Raw genomic sequence first — 22,123 nt, forward strand, 5'->3', positions numbered from 1 at the left:
GGAAAGTAAAACTACTTCTTTTGAGAAAATCTTCCATAAAAGTGTATAAAACTTAAAGAAATTGGGACTAATGACTACATTTTAAAAAGCACTTCATGAACTTCCAAATGAAAGCGCAGGCTCTTGAGTGCAGTACTTTTGTTCTTACAAAGAATAGGCCCAAACATCTTCAAGTGATGACTTGAAGACTTTTGTTGGTGGGGAGACCACAAATTAAAAAGAAAAACATTGATTAGCATAACACATGTTCAATAGCAAACCAGGCTGGGATATTTATAATTGTTACATTTATAAACAGAAACATCTCAAGAATCCAACTCATTAAAACAAATTTAACAAAGACAGCTTAGTTTCCTACATAAAGAGGCATTAGAACCAGTATGCTAGGCACATTAACATGTAAGCCCGTATTCCAAACACTCTTCAAGCATTTCCAAAATGATGATTCTGATATAGTAAGTGAGGTCAGAGAGCAGAGTAAAAGCCACTGGTCTCTAACACTATGAGGGTGGGGTGAGGAATCAGTAGAACTACGACCATCTACAAACATCACCATAATGAACAGTTCATCCCATAGCATCACTAGGTTAAATAATACTTTTTTTTTTTTAAAAAAAGATCTCATTACAGGTATTTCTCTGGTGGTCCAGTGGCTAAGACTCCAAGCTCCCAATGCAGGGGGCCTGGGTTTTATCCCTGGTCAGGGAACTAGATCTACATGCTACAACTAAGACCCAGTATGGCCAAATAAATAAATATTTTAATAAAATAAAAGCTCTCATTACAAAAGTGTGGATATATAGTCTCAAATGCCATAATTTTTAATGCCTATCTAATACACCATCTGGTGACTATATAGAGAGTGTATACTTCCTACTTCATCATTCTCATTTATTATATAACTTTGTTTGGAATTTTTTCTTACTATACACTGAGATGAACACCCTTGCATATGGCATCTTTCCACTCTGGTCTTTTCCTGAGAATAGCTTCCCAGGAGTGAGATTATTAGAGTGAGTTTAAGGTTCTCCATATGTGTGGCCAAGTTGCTGTCAAAAAGGATGGAGCAATTTATACTCCCACCAGTAGTATATACAAAGACATTTCAATTTCATCATTGTCTCAGGAGAGCTGGGTAGTGGGTTTTTCCCCCCACATTTGCTAAGTTAGGTAACAAAGAAATAACACGATTATTGAAACGCGAAGTCAATATCATCCCAGTTCAAGCACAGCAAGATGATGGAGAATCTGGATGGCCAAAGATGGAATCTCAGCTCCACCCCATAATAGATGGATGACCTTGGAAAATATATTTGTCCATCTAAACCTCAGTTTTCTCATGTTTGAAATGAGGACAATAATACTGTCAACTTCATCAAGTGACAGAGGCTTAAAGATGGTCATGGCACATAGTGGACATCCATTAAAGATTAGCTATGTTCGACAGTTCTAGACTAGACCAGGCTGGGAATTCTGAACCTGGAGCCTGTTAATTCTTGGGGGTCTATGAAAGTGAATGAGAAAAAAAAGTTCACTTTTTCATCATTCACCTTTCATTGAAATATAACAGTGCCTTTGATTAGGAATGTAGGCAACACGTTTTGTTTTCAGCAGGACATGGGACTTTGTCACTAATACAAATCACAGAATTTTTCATGTCACATTATAGTTCCTGAGGAGATCTCAAAATAACTTTTATACTTATCACTACACCAAAATTATGGCAGTTTTTAGACTTGTTTGAGACAAATCTTATTGTTTGAGACATTAGCAAAGGAGGACATAGACTACAATATATCACTTTAAAATATTTTAGATAACTACATGCATGCATGCTAAATCGCTCCAGTTGTGTCTGACTCTTTGTAACCTCATAGACTGTAGCCCACCAGGCTCCTCTGTCTATGGGATTCTCCAGGCAAGGATACTGGAGTGGGTTGCCATTTCCTCCTCCAGGGGATCTTCCCAACCCAGGGATCAAACCCACATCTCTTATGTCTCCTGCTCTGGCAGGCAGGTTCTTTACCACTAACTCCACTTATATAGTTCAGTATAATTGGTCTCTTTGGAGTAGCTTGTATTTATTTAAACATTTTAAGATTTATTCTGAGAAGGGGTCCATAGGTTCCTCCAGACAAAGGAGTCCCAGGACCCCAAAATCTAAGAGTCCCTGCTCTGGACCCCAGGCAGAAGTTGCACATAGAACAGACTACCTGCAGCCCTAAAACATCAGAGTTTCTTCAGTGGGCTTCATGTATGAACAGTTACATGATAATAGGCGAGTCCCATCCATAAACTGCTGCCAGGAGAACAGAGCATGTTGTAGTCTCAACCTTACTGTTCATCAGGTCCAATCATGGCCACTACCCAAGGACACCTAGGACAAGTCCCCCAGCAGGCTCCTCTGTGGGCGCCCTATGCAAGAAGGCCAGCACAAAAACACAAGCAAAGGGGCCTCACTACACTAGCACTTATTTTTTATTTATGGCAGGCAGCCTGGAGAATTTCATGGACTGAGGAGCCTGGCAGGCTACAGTCCATGGTGTTGCACAGAGTCAAACACAACTGACAGACTTTCCAGTAGCAGCTCTTTCTAACTGTGTTGCTGGAGAAGGCTCTTGAGAGTCTTATGGCCAGCAAGGAGATCAAACAAGTCAATCCTAAAAGAAATCAACCATGAATATTTACTGGAAGGATTGATGCTAAAACTCAATACTTTGGCCACCCAATGTGAACAGCCAACTCATTGGAAAAGACCCGTGTTGGGAAAGATTGAAGGTAAAAGGAGAAGGGGACGGCAGAGGATGAGATGGTTAGATAGCATGACTGACTCTGAGTTTGTGCAAACTTCAGGAGATAGTGGAGGACAGAGAAGCCTGGTGGGCTGCAGTCCATGGGGTTGCAAAGAGTTGGACACAACTTAGCAACTGAATAACAGCAGGTCACAAAGTTGTTCAGTAATAGTACAAGTTTTTGTTTTTTTTTAGAAACTAATTCTTTGAGGCAAAAAAATGTGTAAGAATTTATCCCAACCAACTTCAACATGAGATTTTCAGCTTGATCTTCCAGGGGACATTTCTAAAATAATGATTAAATAATGATTAAATGATTAAATAAATGTTTAGTCAAAAGAAGAGGGAAAAATCTAAGGCAAATGGAAGGAGGTTTAATACTACCCATGATAAGCTGATTTCCAAGCACTTACGGGAGAATGCATATCTTGATTGCTGGGAAAACATGGCACTCTGGAGCTTAACTCCAGAAAAGGGCTGCAAACCCTTGATGAAAACTGGAATTTAAAAAGCACAGAGAATTGTTCCCAAGAATATTTAGGGAGAAATTGAGCAAACTTAAGACAATTAAAAATTATTTAACATAACCATATGTGTGACAAAGTCAACTTGTTAAGGAAGAAAATAAATCAAGCATCGCTCTAAAAAATAACAAGGTATAATCCTTTGTCTAGTTTTTTTAAATAACTCTTTGTATAATTTAAGTCAGTTAAAGGAGGATTTTTAAAATCAGCATGCACGCATATCAGGGAAATGCAGTTTTTTTAAGATCAACGCAAATAGCATTCTATGTACATTGCTAGCTTTCTATATTTATCTGGTAATAAGAGGAAAATACAGAAGCTGAGTAACAATTTCGATTGGATAATCGGACGACTGTGCCACTGAAAGGTGAATGAAGACATCCCTGCTGGAAACATGCCATGTAGCGCCAACTGAGCTATTCCAACAGTCCATCTGCTTTGTTCAAATAACAGAATAGCTATCATAAAGTCAGAGAATTATTTCAGAGCTGGCACAAACGGCAGTGATCACTTTATTAATAATCATCTCATTTTATATGGAAGGAAACTGATTTCCAGCAAGGTTAACCGACTGGCCCACAGATGACCACAGAGCCAGGAGAATTTCATGTCCTCCCTCTCCTTTCCTGTAGGCATCTGCCACTAACTGCCAATCATGCTCAATCCTGAAACACTCTTATATCAAGACAGACATGATATACAAAACCAAATGCCCAACACCAGCAGATGGGTGAATGGTGTAGTTTATGGTATGTGAATTACATCTTAAAGAAAATAAATGGGTGTCAAGGGACACTGGCATGTTGCAGTCCAACTCACAAAGAGTCGGATACGACTGAATGATTCAACAACAACAAACGGCACACTGAAGACTTATTCAGTTGGTAGGCAGAACTAAATATTTCTATTTTGGTTCTGACATTCGCCCTGTGAAATGTGACACTACTCCTGTCATATTCAAGAGATAAAGAGAAAAGTTTTATGGTTCCACCTCCAGAGTTCTGCAATTTATTTTATTTTCTCCAGAGTACTTCAATTTAAAAGAGAACACAACCACAGGCATGGAGGGGAAAAAAAGACAAAAAGACTTGAAGGGAGAATTTAATATGAGGTAGAAATACAAAATAGCTACACAAATGAAATAAATATTCAAATGGCAGAGTTTTTTTTACATAAATCACGTTCAGTGAATAAAATTCTCCCTCTCCATCTACTATGAGAATTAGCCTTCTTATTTGAAATTGAGTCTTCACTAATAAAAACGGTAGAAATTCTGACTCTGAACTCAGGAAACCCAAAGGATGCAGAAAGGAGAATAGAAATTTAATTGCCTTTTACCAAAGTGTCCCTACGCAATCTACATCATCCTTGATAATCTTGGATCCCAAATCAAAGCAAACTGAAGGAATGAGGAAGGCAAGAGAGAAAGACCAGGAGAAATTCTGTTACTGAAAACTTGAGGCCTCAGTGAGCTTGCAAGCCAGGTGCTAGATTTGCAGTACCACAATACTACCAATGTCTGTTTCTCAAAGAATTTCTGATTTATTGCCATCACAGAGATAACTATTTTGATGGGAACAATGAGTGTCTTTTAAATCTCACTGGATTTCCAGAAAAAAAAAAAAAATCCAGAGATCAAGAACCAGATTAGTTTTTTAATAACATGATCCTAGCTTGGAAATTTAACTCTGCTTTTAAAGGACCAGCGCTCAACTCTGGCTTTAAGACATGACAAATGAAAGTAAGGTCCAGTTTACTTTGAACTATCTCTTCTCCATGTACTGGGTGGAACACTTCATCTTCTCCCGGTCATTTTCCTGGGGGTCAAGGAAGGTTTATGTCCCCATGTTTCCTCTCTGGTGAGGAACCTATGTACAGGTTCTGAATAATCACCCACTGATTCAAAAGAAAACATCATTTCTGTGCATCTCTGCCTTCGAGGTACATGCCTTAGTCTTAGGGTACATATGATTCATATATTTCTCAAATGAAATGATTACAATGCAGTGGACACTCAGGTGCACTTTCAAGGAAAGATGTATTGTCCTAGCTACTGAGAACAATGCAGCTCTCCCCCCTGCTGCCAACCACTTCTGGAACTGCCTCAGGTGCAGAGAGCACCTCACCCAGTATTCATTCTCCTTCCAGAGAGGGATGGATGTAGGAGTATAAAGGCCTGGCCACCTCGTCACAACTCAGAACTACTTGGAAACTCCAGCTCCTCAGGGAGGTCAGGAAAGGCTTCCACTGGGCCTGCATCCCAGCGGGATTTCTCTTTCTGCCCAATCCTGCTTCCTGCTCTCCTCTCCCTCACAGGTGATCCCAAGGGCACTCCTTAATAAATTTCCTGTTCACTGAACTCAGTCTCACAGTTTACTTTCTGGGGAGAATCAACCTACAAAATATAATGTATCTTTGAAGGTATAATTATTTTTACAAAGGAAAATTAAAGAATACCTGTGGACTATGTACAACAATAACAAACTACCAGGAAGTTCCAAGGTTTAATAGATAAAGGAGTCTTGGGGTTGGCTATACTTTCACTCTTGTTTACATAAAGGCTATAATTTCACTCTTGTTTTTGATCTCTCATCATATAAACAAGTCTTCTGAAGTGACAAAATGCTGACAGGGGCTATCTTTGTTATCACTAAGCAGCAGAAAATAGCCTCTAAGAATAAAAATGGATAAAAATAATATATGAAGTCATTTTTATGGAATTCCGATCAAAAACTGAATTACATTTTAACTCAAATATTGAATTATGGAGCAAAACATGATGTGTTAAAGATTTCTATGAAAAGTATCTTTAAAAATAAACCTTGCAAAGGAAATTAAGAAAATTTCCTTTACAAGAATATTCAGAAGAAGAAAATATCTAGGAATAAATTTAACTGAGAAGGGAAAAAGACTTGTACACAGAAAGCTATAAAACACTGCTGAGAGAAATTAAAGGGGACCTCAATAAACAGAAAGACATCCTGTGTTTTTGCATTGGAAAACAATATTATTAATATATCAATACCACCTAAGTGATAAACAGATACAATGCAACCACTATCAAAATTTCAATGGTCTTTTTTGTAGAAATGAAAAAGTTGATTCTCAAATTCACATGGAATTGCAAATGACCTCAAATGGCCAAAACAGTGTTGAAAAAGAAGAACAAAGACAGATTTCCTGATTTTAAAAAGTACTATAAAGTTACACTAGTCAAAACAGCATGGAACTGACATAAGGGTAAACATACAGGTCAATGGAACATAATTTCAAGTCTGGAAACAAACCCTTAAATTTACAGTCAGTTGATTCTGACAAAGGTGCCAAGAAAATATAATGGGGAAGGAATCATCTTTTTAAGAAATGGTACCAGGACAACTGGATAGCCACATGTAAAAGAAAGAAGTTGGACCCGACCTCACACCAGACACAAAATTAAGTCAAATGGGTCAGAGGAATAAATGTAAGAGCCAAAACTATAAATTTTAAAAGGAAACATAGAAGTAATTCTTTGTGACCTTGGGTCAGGCTAAGCGTTCTCTGATAAATGAGGCATAAAATAAGTAATTGATGAAGTCTCTGAAAAGGGCCTTGCTTCCAGAATCACAAAGAACTCTAACAGCTCCATAATAAGACAAAAAATCCAACTAAAAATAAGCAAAAGATTTGAAAGCATTTTTGAAAGAAATTCTTGAAAGAAATTTGAAAGAATTTCACCAAAAAAAGACTATGAATGGCTAATAAGCACATGAGAAGATGCTCAACATCATGACTCACTAGGGAAATACAAAACCACAATGAGATACCACTTCATACTAAAATGGATATAATAAGAAGACAGACAATACCAAGTATTGATGAAGATGTGAAGAAGCTAGATCTCTCATTGGTGAAGGAAAAGTAAAATGGTACAGCCACTCTGGACATTATTTTGATAATTTCTTACAAACTTAAACATATATTTACTATATGATCCAGCAATTCCATTCCCAGGTATCTACCCAAGAGGAACGAAGACCTATTTCCAACACAAACACCAGAATGTTTATAACAACATTATGAAAAATAACTAAAAAGTGGAGACAATCCAAAAGTCCATCAACTGAAGAATGTATTGCTATAAATATGTGGACATACAATAAATACTTTTCAGCAATAAAAAGGAACCACTGATACATGCTACATCATGGATGAACCTCACAAATATCATGCCAAGTAAAAGAAACTAGATACAAAAGACCACATATCCTTCCATTTCTATGAAAAGTCCTAAAAAGGTGAATCCGTAACACATAAAGCAAATTAGTGGTTGCTTGGGGCTGGGATAGGAATTAGGGTTGTCTGAAAATAAGTATATTGCAGGGTGATGGAAACGCTCTAAAACTGTATTGTGGCGATGGCTGCACAACTCTTAAAAGCCATTGGATGTTGTGCACACAGGTAAATTTTTACAATATGTCAATTATACCTAAATAAAGAGTTAAGAAAACAAACCTGGAAGACAAGACTATGAGCATCATCTGAAAAAGAGGTGAGCATGAAAGGTGATGTTTCCAAAGACCAGAAGAGCCCAGAAGGGCTGCAGGTCTGGTCCAGACTGAAGCCTACAGACTGGCTTCCCATCCTTTGCATTCCTGCAAAGCAACTGCTCCCAGAAACAGGAGCAAATGGAAGCTATCTGCGATGGCTAATTTTATGTGTCAACTGGACCAGCCACATGGTGTTCAGATTAAACATTATTTTTGCACATGTCTGGGAGGGTGTCTCTGAATGTGCTTAGCATTTGGGTCAGTGGACTCAGTCAAGTAGACTGTCCTCCCCGCTGTGGGTGGGCATTCTCCAATCTGCTGAGGCCTAACCAGGACAAAAGGCAGAAGGAGGAGGAATTCAGCCTATTTTGCCTGCCAAACTGCTTGATCTGGGACACTCATATCATCTTCTCTGCTCTACCCCCATTGGCTGCCCAGGCCTTTGGACTTAAACTGAATTACACGACTGGCTTTCCCAGGTACCCTCATAATAGATGTCTCTATCTCCTATCAGTTCTGTTTCTCTAGAGAACCCTTACTAATACACCATCCCTCTACCATGTGAAGCCGAGTCCCATACATCATCAGGCACAATTCTAAAAACATGAAATACTCCCTGAAGACAAAGATCTCAAAGCATCTTGGTTTTCATACATTCATAAACCACTTCAAGCACCCAGCTCCATTGTTCACTGTGTGGCATTTAATCTGTACCTGACTCACAGGACTTTACAATTCACCAACCACAACTATGTTGTATCTCTCTCTGTTAAAAGCTGTCCAGTTATCACAGTCCCACAGTGTCATCAGATTCTCTCTGCAAACCTCTGGTGTCATACAAACCATACCTCTGCTTTCAGGCAGCATTACCCCCATCCATATGGAAGGGACCAGTGAACAAACTCTTCATAAAAATCAGCTGATTTACTTTGACATTCTATTTCAGTGTTTAATCACCATTACTGTAAGATGTCCATTCTGCTGATCCCAACCTTTTTTCCATTTGCCCTAGTTCCATGCCATTTGGAGTACAAATAACTGCCTCCCAGCTTTGTGAAAAGGGGTAACCTTTGAAAAAGACCATGAACCATACCTCTTGAGGTTTGCTTCCCTTCAACTTTTCCTTTTAGGTGCTATTTTCAACCCTTCCAGTCACCTCTGGTCCTTTATTTTGCTCTCCTGAATGCTCTAAAATTTCACACCCCATCAAGCATGACAACCAGGACTGGGCACCAAATTCTAAAGTAATGTCAAACATAGCAGAGACAGTTGTTGCCAAATCCTTCACTATCAGTTTATTCCTAAAAAACCAGCAAAACAAACAAAAACCTAGGGAGAATGATGCTATGGTCTAATTAGAATTACCAAGAATGTGAAGGAATTCCTAGGTGTTTATAGACAAGGGAGAATATACCAAAAGGGAGAATATATAGTAGAATGGTAACAGAATATTGCTAAGTCTCCTGAAGAACAAAAAGATTTCTAGTCTCTGACACAACCAATGGTCAAGATGCAGAAGAGTTGTGTTCCTTGTATCTGGCCTTAATGTAATTCTTGCTTTAAGGAATAACTGTTTCCTTGATGTTCTGTGTATTAAATCCAAGTTCTGTCTTTTCACTTGTACAACAAATATGGGACACAGACAATGAGTTGAAAGTTATCTATGAATGAAATGACTGAGTTCAACCTTTTCATTTTACCCATGAGGGCACTGAGGATTGGGTTCAGGGATGGAATGACTGACCAAAGTTATTCAGAGACAGAGCTGGGAGGCTGAGTGGGGATGAGCCAGTTGGCAGCTTGAGGGGTAGGGGGTTCCAGCTGTCCCCCTGAGAAATACAGCCAATAGGTACAATCCTAGCCACAGCAATCCACAAAGAAAGAGAAATAAAAGGAATTCAATTGGAAAAGAAGTAAAACTGTTACTGTTTGCAGATGACATAATACTGTATATAGAAAACCCTAAAGATGCTACCAGAAAACTACTAGAGCTCATCAATGAATCTGGTATTGTTGCAGAATACAAAATTAATATACAGAAATCTCTTGCATTCCTATACAACTAACAACAAAAGATCAGAAAGACAGATTAAGGAAACTATCCCACTTAGTATCACAATAAAAAGAAGAAAACACCTAGGAAAAATCTACCTAAGAAGATAAAAGATCTGTACTCCAAAAACTATAAGACACTGATGAAAGAAATCAAAGATGACACAAACAGATGGAGAGAGACACCATGTTCTTGAATTGGAAAAACCAATATTGTGAAAATGACTATACTATCCAAAGCAATCTATAGATTCAGTGCAATCCCTATTAAACTACAAACGGTATTTTTTCACAGAACTAGAACAATAAACTTTACAATTTGTATGGAAGCAAAAAAGACTCCAAGCAGCCAAAACAATCTTGAGAAAGAAAAATCTAGCTGAAGGAATCAGGCTCCCTGACTTCAGATGATAATACAAAGCTACAGTCATCAAGACAGTATGATACAGGCACACACAAAAAAAGAAATGTAGATCAATGAAACAGGATAGAAAGCCCAGAGATAAACCCAGGCAAGCATTTTACATGTTTACATTCACAAAGTTAAAAATCTGAAAATACAATACTTACTGTGTTTTTTTGAGTTACCATATCCTGTAAAGAAAAGATAGGATCAATGTAGCTTTTTTCCAGAACAGTTAATTTCCATAAGCACTTTGTCCCCATGCCATCATCTGAAACCCACTTTAGAGCAAGAGTTATTCATTTCAGACCTCCCACCCACCCCCCTTCCGTAAAAAGCTTCAAATAGAATGGAGCTCCAAGAAGTGTAAAATTTACGTTCTAAGGAAAATTTACCATGATTTGTTAGCTTTGGAACTCCTGGAGAAATATATGGTTATAAGGATTTTCCTGTAGCAGTGGCCATACTTCTGTCCAGATATTTTGAGATTAAGTTCAGGGCTGTGAACGCCCTGCGCTTGCCTTCTCAGGACAGCAACAAAGTGCATGGGTGGCCCACTGTGTCCTCGGGTCTGGAACCATTCGTGTCATCAATGTGAAGGCTGCAGGTCACCCTCCCACCCCCAGTCAGCCTTCCGACAGAAGAGGTGTTACTGATAGAATTCCTGACCCCACACTATAGATATTTTATTTACATATTTTCACTATAGGAATTTTCACACTCAAATTCAATGACAATAGTTTCAGTCAGTTAACTTAGCATAACGGTTATGCAGCCCTCAACTGTGTATCATTTATATGCTGCAAGCCATTTGCTGACAAAAGAAAACATAATTAAATAGCTGTCCTGTAAAATGTGTTTTATGTGTTCTGAGATTTCTATTTTCTGACAAGTGCAGATGACTTCTTCTGCCGTCAGATACAATGAGTACTCATTTCCATTTTAGGAAGTATTTTTCTGTATCATTAAAAATTAAAACTTATCTAGGTCATGGGACTTTCCAGAGGAGTTCACTAAGGCACAAAAGAGGAAAAAAAGGATTGAATTGGGGAAAATATGATACACTCAGATTTCATGTCATGTTTTTCATCAAAATACAGCTTAATATTATCCACCCTTTCACATTTTCTAATTCTAAATATTGCTAAGTGTAACTACTTTAGTTAAAATCAGTAAAGAAATCTAAATACCTACAGTAATTTAGATTGGTTTATAGCCTTTTGGGAAACTACTTTACAATGTAAAGTATAACAACAAAACAGTTTCCTCTTCCACTGTTACACGAATGACTTAAAATACAGTACTGTGCTAGGATGCCAGAGGACACACCTGTGTCAGGTGTATGTGATGTATAATACATACAGGTCACACATCTGAGACAGGTAGTATTTCTACTAGGAATAATTTCAAATTATTACAGAACCCACACACATCTGGTTAATATTGGACATTAGGAAACACAAACTAAAATGCCCAATTTGCCATCACAAAACTGTGTCATTTATATACTAGTGATTTTTAATGCTAAGGGAGTTGGACATTTAGAAATGATGTCTGTGAAGGTTAAGGCTGAACCACTGGTTCTCACTCCTGGCTGCACATTTTGGGGGTTAAAAAAAATCCCCTAGAGACTGTGACATAATTGGTCTTGGTGTGGCCTAGGTACTGGTACATTTATTAACTCCCCAAATGATTCTGAAGTGCAGTCAAGGTTGAGTAACACTGCTGTAAACAAACTAATCTTTTATTCCTGAAATGACTTAACATAGACCAGGATTTCCTGACTGATGCTAAGATGTTAAACAATATTATTGTTCAGTTGCTAAGTCATGTCCAACTTTTCGTGATCCCATGGACTATTGCCCACCAGGCTCCTTCGTCCTCCACTATCTCCTGAAGTTTGCTCAAATTCATGCCCATTGAGTTGGTAATGCTACTTAACCATCTAAACAATATTAGTATTAGCTAAATTTTGTAATAACTCACATTCAACCTTCAGATTTTACAAACAGGAACTTTTATTTTTCTAGGAAAAAAGTACCGCTATTCTAAAAAGTTTGTATCAAATTTGCAAAAATACATTAAAAAACTTCTCAATAATTACTGAGTTACCCATGAACACACAAGTTTTCAGTTTTGCTTGGCTTTAAACTGGGGAGAAAATAACAGATTAAACACTGATTACATCTGTGATCCTAAAAGTTCCTACCCATTTTGGTAAATGTTAAACATTTTCCTATTGCCGTCCAAGTTGAAATTTTTTAAAATGTATAGGTTTGGATCAAATTGCCCGATATAGGATTCCAAAGGCTGTGTTTGCTTCAATGGAAACCATCAGGAGTTTTTGCCTTCAATTTCCTAATGAGCTTAGACACACTCAAGTTGCCTGCAAACACACATCAATAGCACATATGCTTACACAGTAGCCAGGAAGTCACCTGCATGAGCTAGAATTTGGGGTGGGGAGGAAGAAATTGCACAAGCAAATCTTTATTGTTTTTCTCCAACCTCTTCTGCTGCATGTTCATTTCAACTGAGCATACAGTATTCACAGTACTGCTTTCCCCAAACGAAGTATTTAGGAGAAGGTGAACAATACACTTTACCTTCAAAGAAAGAGCAGTGTCAGCATCGGTGTCGTGGTACAGGATCACGTTATTGGCCATATCGAAGCTTTCACGGACTCCAAGATGGTAGAAGAGTGAAGGCTGTCTGGAGATATCGCTCATGTCCACCACAGCAACATCTGCAATGAACAAGGAGACAAGGTTGGCGGAGAGAGAGGTGATCTACTTTCTACTTCCTGATGATCACCAATGGTGAGCTGCTGCAATCTGTATTCTACCATTAGTCCAAAATAAGTAATGACTTGATTAAAATTACCACCACAAACTGTGGAGGAAAAGCAACAGGAATAAACACCCAAAACTGAAACTCTCTTCCTTATTCAAAGTGTGGAAAATATAGTATCACTTAAAAACTGCTGGTGAATTTATTTTAAATGTTATTTCTATTGGAAATTTATCATATTCAAAGAATATATTTAGCTTATGTGCAAAGTATTAAGCATAATGAAATGAAAAACCATGCAACCGGCATGCAGCCCAAGACACAAAGCGTTATCTGTACTGTCAGAGCTCCATGTGCCTCCCCTAATCACATCTCTCCCTCCTGCCTGGAGAAAGTCTCTATCCTGACTGTTGTACTTTTCAGTTCTCTGCACATACCTGTATATGCATACTATATATTATTATAGTTATGAATTCCTAAACAGTATATTGTTTAATTTTTGCATGTTTTTGAACTTTATATAAGTAGTATTACACCATATGTATTCTGTGACTTGCTGTATTTTGGTGTAAAACAACCAAACTATATGTCTAGCTTTAAGTTTACACATTTTCACTTTAGCATCTATGATAACTAGATGGCAATCTCACTATCCACCCTGTCTATAGACATTTTATTCAATGTTTCTTTTCCTATTTCCAACTGTTGTAATGACCATTCCTGCACCATGCTTCCAGTTCCCATGTTATCATCAACTGGACAACACAGATCACATGCCCCTCGAGTTGTGAACTAGAGAGACTTCAGTCAAAACAGAGGAGCAACACAGCACATCAGTAAAGAGTAAACTATTTGGCAGAAATCAACACAATTTTGTAAAGCAATTATCCTTCAATTAAAAAATAAATTTAAATATTTAAAAAAAGAGTAAAATTTGCCTACCAGCATTCGTCACCATTTCAAACCTAGTCATTTTCCAGACAGCATCAAGAGCTCCAAGTTCGACTGGACTTCCCCACTCTGTGCAGCAGAAACTTGGGGAAATAATGTCCAAACTTAGGCTTGTGCTGCTGTGACTCACAGGAAGTCACTGAAAATCCCAATGAAACAGAACAGAGGTGAGGTGAGCAGGGGCATGAAGAAACAAAAAAGTAGAGAGAAGCCACATCAGCGCCAGGTACCCCTGACTCTGGGAGATCTGAGATCGAGCATCGGTAAGCCTTGGGTGGGCCTTTTATTCTCTAAATTATGGGTTACCTGCTATATAAATGCCAGGCATTGTGTTTGGTGCCAGGGACAGAAGTGTGAACAAGGCATAATCCCTCTCCTCAAAACCACGTTTAATACAACAGGGGTGATGGGAAGGAAGCAGTCATTAGAATCAGGATAAGGGAAGCTAAAAGTGAGGGGAACAGTGACCCCCCTGGGGGGAATGAACCCACATTCAGGTGGAGGGTGGCCAGGGAAGGCTGAAAGGATGCGTGCTGTCTGGGACCTGAAGGTATAGAAGAGGCAGACAAATTGGGATGAGGATGTGGGGATGGAAAGGGAAGGAAAAAAGTGTCATAGGAAGAGAAGCTAGCAAATGCAAAGGTCAGAGGTCAAGTGGGATATACATTTGGGGCCACTACAAATCATTTCATGGGCCCAGAACACCTTGAGAAGAGGAACTTGGAAAGGTTAGTAGGTGTCAGGCAGGGTTTGAAGGGCATGTTAAAGAGGGCTGGACACCAGCTTGAGACAATGGGAAACCTACAGTAGGGTGTTTTTGTTTGTTTTATTATGGGAAATTACTAATGTGTGTGTGTATGTGTATGTAAAAGTTCAGAATAACGTAATGTAATGAAAGCCCTGTACCCCTCACCACCCTTAACAATTGTCAGTATAGCCACCCTTATTTCATCTCAACTGCCATCCACACCACCCCTTTCAGATTATTTTGAAGCAAATCCCTCATAGCATATAATTTCATCCCCAAACATGTCAAAGTCTCATTATTTTTTAAAAAATATCATGAAGGGCTTAAACAGGGGGCTGTCATATCTAAATTCACCCTTTAGAGGTTCCTGCTCAAGAAAGGACAAATACATATGCCAAGGAAACACTTTTACAATCCCAGCCTGGTTAATTTATCTCAAATGGATCTCTGCCCCCCACAGACATCTGCTCAGAGTCAAAAACCACACTGCAGTGGAATTAACTAGACATTTTGCCTATATGATTTTTCCCTGGACTCTATTACCTATTCAAATGAAAAAGAATGTGTTTCCCAGTGATGTTATTAAGAAGTGGCAACGCAGATGCTGATTCTAAGACCATGGGAAGCTCTGCAATTAGTTAAAGGAAAGGAAGCAAATGAGAGTGGGAGGCTGCAGAGCAGAGGTGAATGAAGGACATCAGCTCCAAATTGTGCAGGCTATTTTCATAGGAAGCCTGCCCTGTTGCTAAGCAGATTAAATTTGAATCTGGTGACATAAGTTCCTCTCTCCTCTTTGAGAGGAACATGCCCTGTCAATGTTCTGTGCTAAGACCTGCACACTGGCCTCACCATCTCCACTAAGGAGCTTGTCTGGGGCTCCACCAAGGGTTGAAATGGAGACTCTTCTCAGTGCCTCGTTAAAACGGGGCAGAATGAAGCACAATGGCTACTGCGTGACTCAGGAGGGGAACACAGGACACGGGACACATCCAGGACAGCAGGACAGCATGAGACTTTGTCATGCTATTGCAGAAAGGAAATCCTTTTCAAGAGGCATGGTTCAGCAAAGCTTTTACATAGTGAACTACTGAGGAAAAAAGGGGAGAAACAAAGACATGCTTGATGGAAAATGAACAAGACAGTTTCGTGTCATCCTTTGCAACAACACTCTAAGCATTTCCCGATCCCGGAAGTAAGCAAGGGCTGCCTACCTGTGCACCCTGTATAAAGGGGATTATGACCAGCAAACACTGGGGTAAGAGGCAGCAAGCATCCAAACTAAATGCAGCCCCTCGACTCTGGAAAAGAAGGTGGAGTAGCGGGAGTTGAGCTTACATCCTCTTGTGAAAATACCAAAATCACAACTAATTGCTGAACAAGCATCAGCGAAAAAAACTGGAGCCTACCAAAAACCATTTTTTTTTTAACATTCAAAGACAAAGAAGCAGCCACAATCAGATGGTAGGAAGGCCACTTTCACTACGATCAAATCCCATTCCCACCAGATGAGTGACCCACAGACCTGAAAGAAATCATATTGCAGAATTTCTCCTGTTTGTTTGAGAGTCCCAAGTCCCACATCAGGCTCCCCAACCTGGGGTTCTGGCACGGGAAAGAGGAACCCCCAGAGGATATGACTCTGAAGGCCAGCAGGGCTTGAGTGCAGAACTCCACAGGATGGGGGAAACAGACTCCACTTTTGGAGGGCACACACAAGGTTTCCTACATATTGGGACTCAGGGCAAAGCAGTAACTGCATAGGACCTACCTACAAGTCTTGAAGGGTCTTCTGAGGAGACTGGGGGGGTGAGGGCAGGGGCAAGGACACTGATGGCAGAGGCCCCAGAGAACACTGACCAGTGTGAGCTCTCCCGGAGGTCAGCATTTTGGCAACAAGATCTGGCCTACCCAATAGACTACAAGTTCCAGTGCTGGAATGCCTCAGGGCAAACCACCAGCAGGATAGGAACACAGCCCTCCTACTCCCCACGCCCAACAGCAGACAGGGTGCCTAAAGCCATACTGAACCCACAGCCACCTCTAAACACACAACTTGACATGGCCCTGCCCACCAGTGGGAAGGCACCAGTCCCTCCTACCAAGAAGGATGCACAAGTCTCAGGATCGACCTCACCCACCAGAGGGCAGACACCAGAAGCAAGAAGAGCTACAATCCTCCTGCCTGCAGAAAGGAGACCACAAACACAGAAAGTCAGACAAAACGTGGTGGCAGAGAAACGTGTTCCAGATGAAGGAACAAGATAAAAACCCACAAGAACAACTAAATGAAGTGGAGATAGGCAACCTATCTGAAAAAGATTTTAGATTAATGATACTAAAGATGATCCAAGATCTCAGAAAAGAATGGAGGCACAGACTGAGAAGTTAACAAGAGATGTTTAATAAAGAGCTAGAAGATTTCAAGAACAGAGATGAACAATGCAATAACTGGAATGAAAAACACACTAGATGGAATCAACAGCAAAATAAGTGAGGCAGAAGAATGAATAAGTGAGCTAAAAGACAGAATGGTGGAAATCACTGCCACAGAACAGAACAAAGAAAATATAATGGAAAAAAAAATGAGGACGGTCTCAGAGACCTTTGGGACAATATTAACTGCACTAACAGTTACATCATAGGAATCCCAGAAAGAGAAAAGATAAAGGACCTGAGAAAATATTTAAGGAGATTATAGCCAAAAACTTCCCCAAAATGAAAAAGGAAACACTCAAGTCCAGCAAGTATTGAGAGTCCCATACAAGATAAACCCAAGGAGGAACACCGCAAGACACATATTAATCGAACTAACAAAAATTAAAGACAAAGAGAAAATATTAAAAGCAACAAGTAACATGCAAGGGAATTTCCAAAAGGTTATCAGCTGATTTTTCAGTTGAAAATCTGTAGGCCAGAGGGAGTAACATGATCTATTTAAAGTAATGAAAGGGAAAAATCTATACCCAAGAATACCCAGCAAGGCTTTCATTCAGATTCAATGGAGATATCAAAAGTTTTACAGACAAGCAAAAGCTAAGAGAATTCAACACCACCAAACTAACTTTCGGAGAAGGCAATGGTGCCCCACTCCAGTACTCTTGCCTGGAAAATCCCATGGATGGAGGAGCCTGGTAGGCTGCAGTCCATGGGGTCGCTAAGAGTCAGACACGACTGAGCGACTTCACTTTCACTTTTCACTTTCATGCATTGGAGAAGGAAATGGCAACCCACTCCAGTGTTCTTGCCTGGAGAATCCCAGGGACGGGGAGCCTGGTGGGCTGCTGTCTATGGGGTCACACAGAGTTGGACATGACTAAAGTGATTTAGCAGCAGCAGCAGCAGCAGCAGCAGCAGCAAACTAACCTTACAATAAAACCTAAAAGAACTTCTCTAGGTGGAAGGGAAAAGACCATGGTGAGAATCAAGAAAATTACGAATGGAAAAGCTCACCAGTAAATGCAAACATAAAGTAAAGGTAGAAAATCATTCACACACTAATATGACATCAAAACCAGCAATCATGAGAAGAGAGAGTACAAATGCAGGATATTGGAATGCACTGGAAATTAAAAGACCAGCAACTTAAAACAATCTTGTACATATATAGACTGGTCTATCAAAACCTCATGGGAAGCACAAAGCAAAAATCTACAATAGATACACAGAGAAGGAAAAGCAACCCAAACAACATTCAGGACAGACATCACATCACAAGAGAACAGAAGAGGAAAGGAAGAAAAAAGACCTTCAAAAACAAATCCAAAACAATTAACAAAATGGCAATAAGAACATTCATAGTGATAATTACCTTAAATGTAAATGGACTAAATGCTCCAACCAAAAGTCAAAGACTGGCTAAATGGATAAAAAGAAAGAAAACCAAACAAGACCTGTATATATGGTGTCTATAAGAGACCCACTTCAGATCTAGGGACATATACAGACTGAAAATGAGGGGATCAAAAAAGGTATTCCATGCAAATCAAAATCAAAAGAAAGCTCAAGTAGCAATACTCATATCAGACAAAATAGACTTTAAAATAAGGAATGCTGGACTTGCCTGGTGGTCCAGTGGCTAAGCATCCTCCTGCCAACGCAGGGGACATGGGTTTGATTCCTGGTCTGGGAACTAAGATTCCACATGTCATGGGGCAACTGAGCCCATGTGCCACAACTGAGAGTAGCTGCCACTTGCTGCAACTGGAGAAAGCCCACACACAGTAACAAAGAGCCATGTGCACTGCAATGAGGACCCAGCACTGCCAAAAATAAAATAAAAATTTTTAAAAGAGGCAATAAGCCTATTAGAATGGCTCAAGTTAAAATTTAAAAAAATAAAGAATGCTATAAGAGACAAAGAACGCTGCATAATGATCAAGGGATCAATCAAAAAAGAAGACATAACAATTGTAAATATATATGCACCCAATATATGAACACTTCAATATATAAGACAAATGCTAACAGCCATAAAAGGAGAAATCAACAGTAACAAAATAACAGTGGTGGACTTTAAGACCCCACTTCCATCAATGGAGAGATCATCCAGATGGAATATCAATAAGGAAACAAGGGCCTCAGATGACACATTAGGCTAGATGGACTTGATATTTGCAGAGCATTTCATCTGAAAGGAACAGAATACACTTTCTTCTCAAGTGCACATAGAACATTTTGCAGGACAGATCACATATTGGGCCACAAATCAAGCTTCCATAAATTTAAGAAAACTGAAATCGTAACAAGCATCTTTTCTGACCACAACACTGTGAAATTAGAAATCAACTACAGGAAAAAACTGTACAAAAGAAAAAAAAAACCCACAACATGTGGAGGCTAAACAATATGCTACTAAACAACCAATGGATCACTGAAGAAATCAAAGAGGAATTTAAAAAGTAGATAGGGACAAATGACAACAAAAACACGATGGTCCAAAACCTTTGGGATGCAACAAAAGCAGTTCTAACAGGGAAGTTTTTTAAAAAAATTATTTTAATTGGAGGATAATAACTTTACACATTGTGGTGGTTTTTGCCATACATCGACATGAATCAGCCACGGGTGCACATGTGTCCCCCCACCCCGAACCCCCCCTCCCACCACTCTCCCCACCTCATCCCTCTGGATTCAGGGCACCAGCTTTGAGTGCTCTGCTTCATGCATCAAACTCGCACTGGTCATCTACTTTACATATGGTAATATACATGTTTCAAAGCTATTCTCTCAAATCATCCCACCCTGGCCTTCTCCCACAGAGTCCAAAAGTCTGTTCTTCACATCTGTGTCTCTTTTATAGCAATATAATCTTACATTAGGAAACCAGAAAAATCTCAAATAAACAACCTAACCTTATACCTAAAGCAACACCTAAAGCACCTAAAGAACAAACAAACCCCAAAGAAAGAAATAATAAAGATCAGAACAGAGATGAATGAAAAACAGATACAGAAAACAATAGAAAAGATGAATTAACTTAAGAGCCGGCTCTCTGAGAAGATGAAATTGATAAAACTTTAGCCAGACTCATCAAGAAAAAAAGGGGGAGGGCTCAAATCAATAAAATTATAAATGAAAGGACTTCCTTGGTGTTCAGTGATTAAGAATCCACTTTGCAATGGAGGGGATGCAGGGTCAATCCTTGGTCAGGGAACTAAGATCTTACAGGCTACAGAGTGACTAAGCCCACACACCAGAACGACTGAGCCCACATGCTCTGGAGCCTGTGTACCACAACTAGAGAGCCCATGCACTGCAACTAAGACTTGATGCAGCCAAATAGATAAATATTCCAAAAAAAATAAATTAATTAAAAAAGAAATGAAAAAGGAGAAGTTACAACTAACACCACAGAAATACAAAGGATCATAAGAGACAAATGTCAACAAAACGACAATCTAGAAGAAATGCACAGATTCTTATAAAGATACAATATTCTAAGACTGAACAAGAAAGAAATGGAAAATATTAACAGACCAATTACAAGCACTGAAATTGAAATAGTGATTAAAAAACTTGCCAACAAACAAAAGTCCAGGATCACATGGCTTCACAAGCAAATTCTATCAAACATTTAGAGAAAAGTTAACACTATCCTTCTCACTCTTCCAAGAAACTGCAGATGGGAAAACTCCCAAACTCATTCTATGAGGCCACCATCCACCCTGATACCAAAATCCAGACAAAGATATCACAAGAAAAGAAAATTACAGGCCTATATCACTGAGGAACACAGACACAAAAATCTTCAACAAAATACTAGCAAATCGAATCCAACAATACATTAAAAGGATCATACAAGGGGGCTTTATCTCAGGGGATTATCTGAGATAAAGGATTTGTCTGCAAGGATTCTTCAATATGCACAAATCAATCAGTGTGATACACCACATATTAACAAACTGAAGAATAAAAACCATATGATCATCTCTTTAGATACATAAAAAGATTTTGACAAAATTTAACACCCATTTATGACAAAAACTCTCCAGAAAGTGGGCATAGAGGGAACTTACCTCAATATATAAAGGTTGAATATGACAAATCCACTGCTAACATCATTCTCAATAGTGAAAAACTGAAAACATTCCCTCTAAGATCAGGAACAAGACAAAGATGTTCATTGTTGCCACTTTTCTTCAACACAGTTTTGGAAGTCCTAGTCACGGCAATCAGAGAAGAAATAAAAGGAACCCAAATTGGTGGGGGGAAGCAAAACTGTCACTGTTTGCAGATGCCATGATACTACACATAGAAAATCCTCAAGATGGTACCAGAAAACAACTAGAGCTCATCAATGAATTCAGTAAGTTTGCAGGATACAAAATCAATACACAGAAATCTCTTGTATTTCCAGACACCAACCACAAAAGAACAGAAAGAGAAATTAAGAAAACTTCCCACTTACCATCACATCAAAAGAGTAAAATATCTAGGAATAAACCTACCAAAGGAGACAAAAGACCTGTACTCTAAAAACTCTAAAAATGCTGGTGAAAGAAACCAAAGATGACACAGATGTAAAGATATACTATGTTCTTTGATTGGAAGAATCAATATCACCAAAATGACTATACTGTCTGAGGCAATGTACAGATTCAGTGCAATCCCTTTCAAATTACCAATGGCATTTTTCACAAAGCTAGAACAAAAAAAGTTTTCTAATTTGTATGGAAACACAAAAGACCCCAAATAGCCAAAGCAATCCTCAGAAACAAAAACAGAGTGGATCAATCAGACTCCCTGACTTCAGACTATACTACAAAGCTACAATCATCAAAACAGTATGGTACTGGCACAAAAACAGAAATATATATCAACGGAATAGGATAGAA

At 39.0% G+C, this 22,123-nt stretch overlaps 1 protein-coding gene across 1 annotated transcript in view; it reads right to left on the bottom strand.

Moving 5' to 3' along the window:
- The window catches only part of MAP3K15 (mitogen-activated protein kinase kinase kinase 15), a 137,494-nt gene that overhangs the window by 95,178 nt on the left and 20,193 nt on the right, over positions 1 to 22,123 (bottom strand). Inside the window, exons 2-3 of the mRNA XM_043459288.1 lie at positions 12,907 to 13,046; positions 10,468 to 10,491 (exon numbers count right to left, since the gene is read on the bottom strand). Coding sequence (XP_043315223.1) covers positions 10,468 to 10,491; positions 12,907 to 13,046 — 164 coding nt within the window. The remainder of the gene's footprint in view (positions 1 to 10,467; positions 10,492 to 12,906; positions 13,047 to 22,123) is intronic.

The sequence above is a fragment of the Cervus canadensis genome, chromosome X, assembly GCF_019320065.1.
Source record: "Cervus canadensis isolate Bull #8, Minnesota chromosome X, ASM1932006v1, whole genome shotgun sequence".
Lineage (NCBI taxonomy): Eukaryota > Metazoa > Chordata > Mammalia > Artiodactyla > Cervidae > Cervus > Cervus canadensis.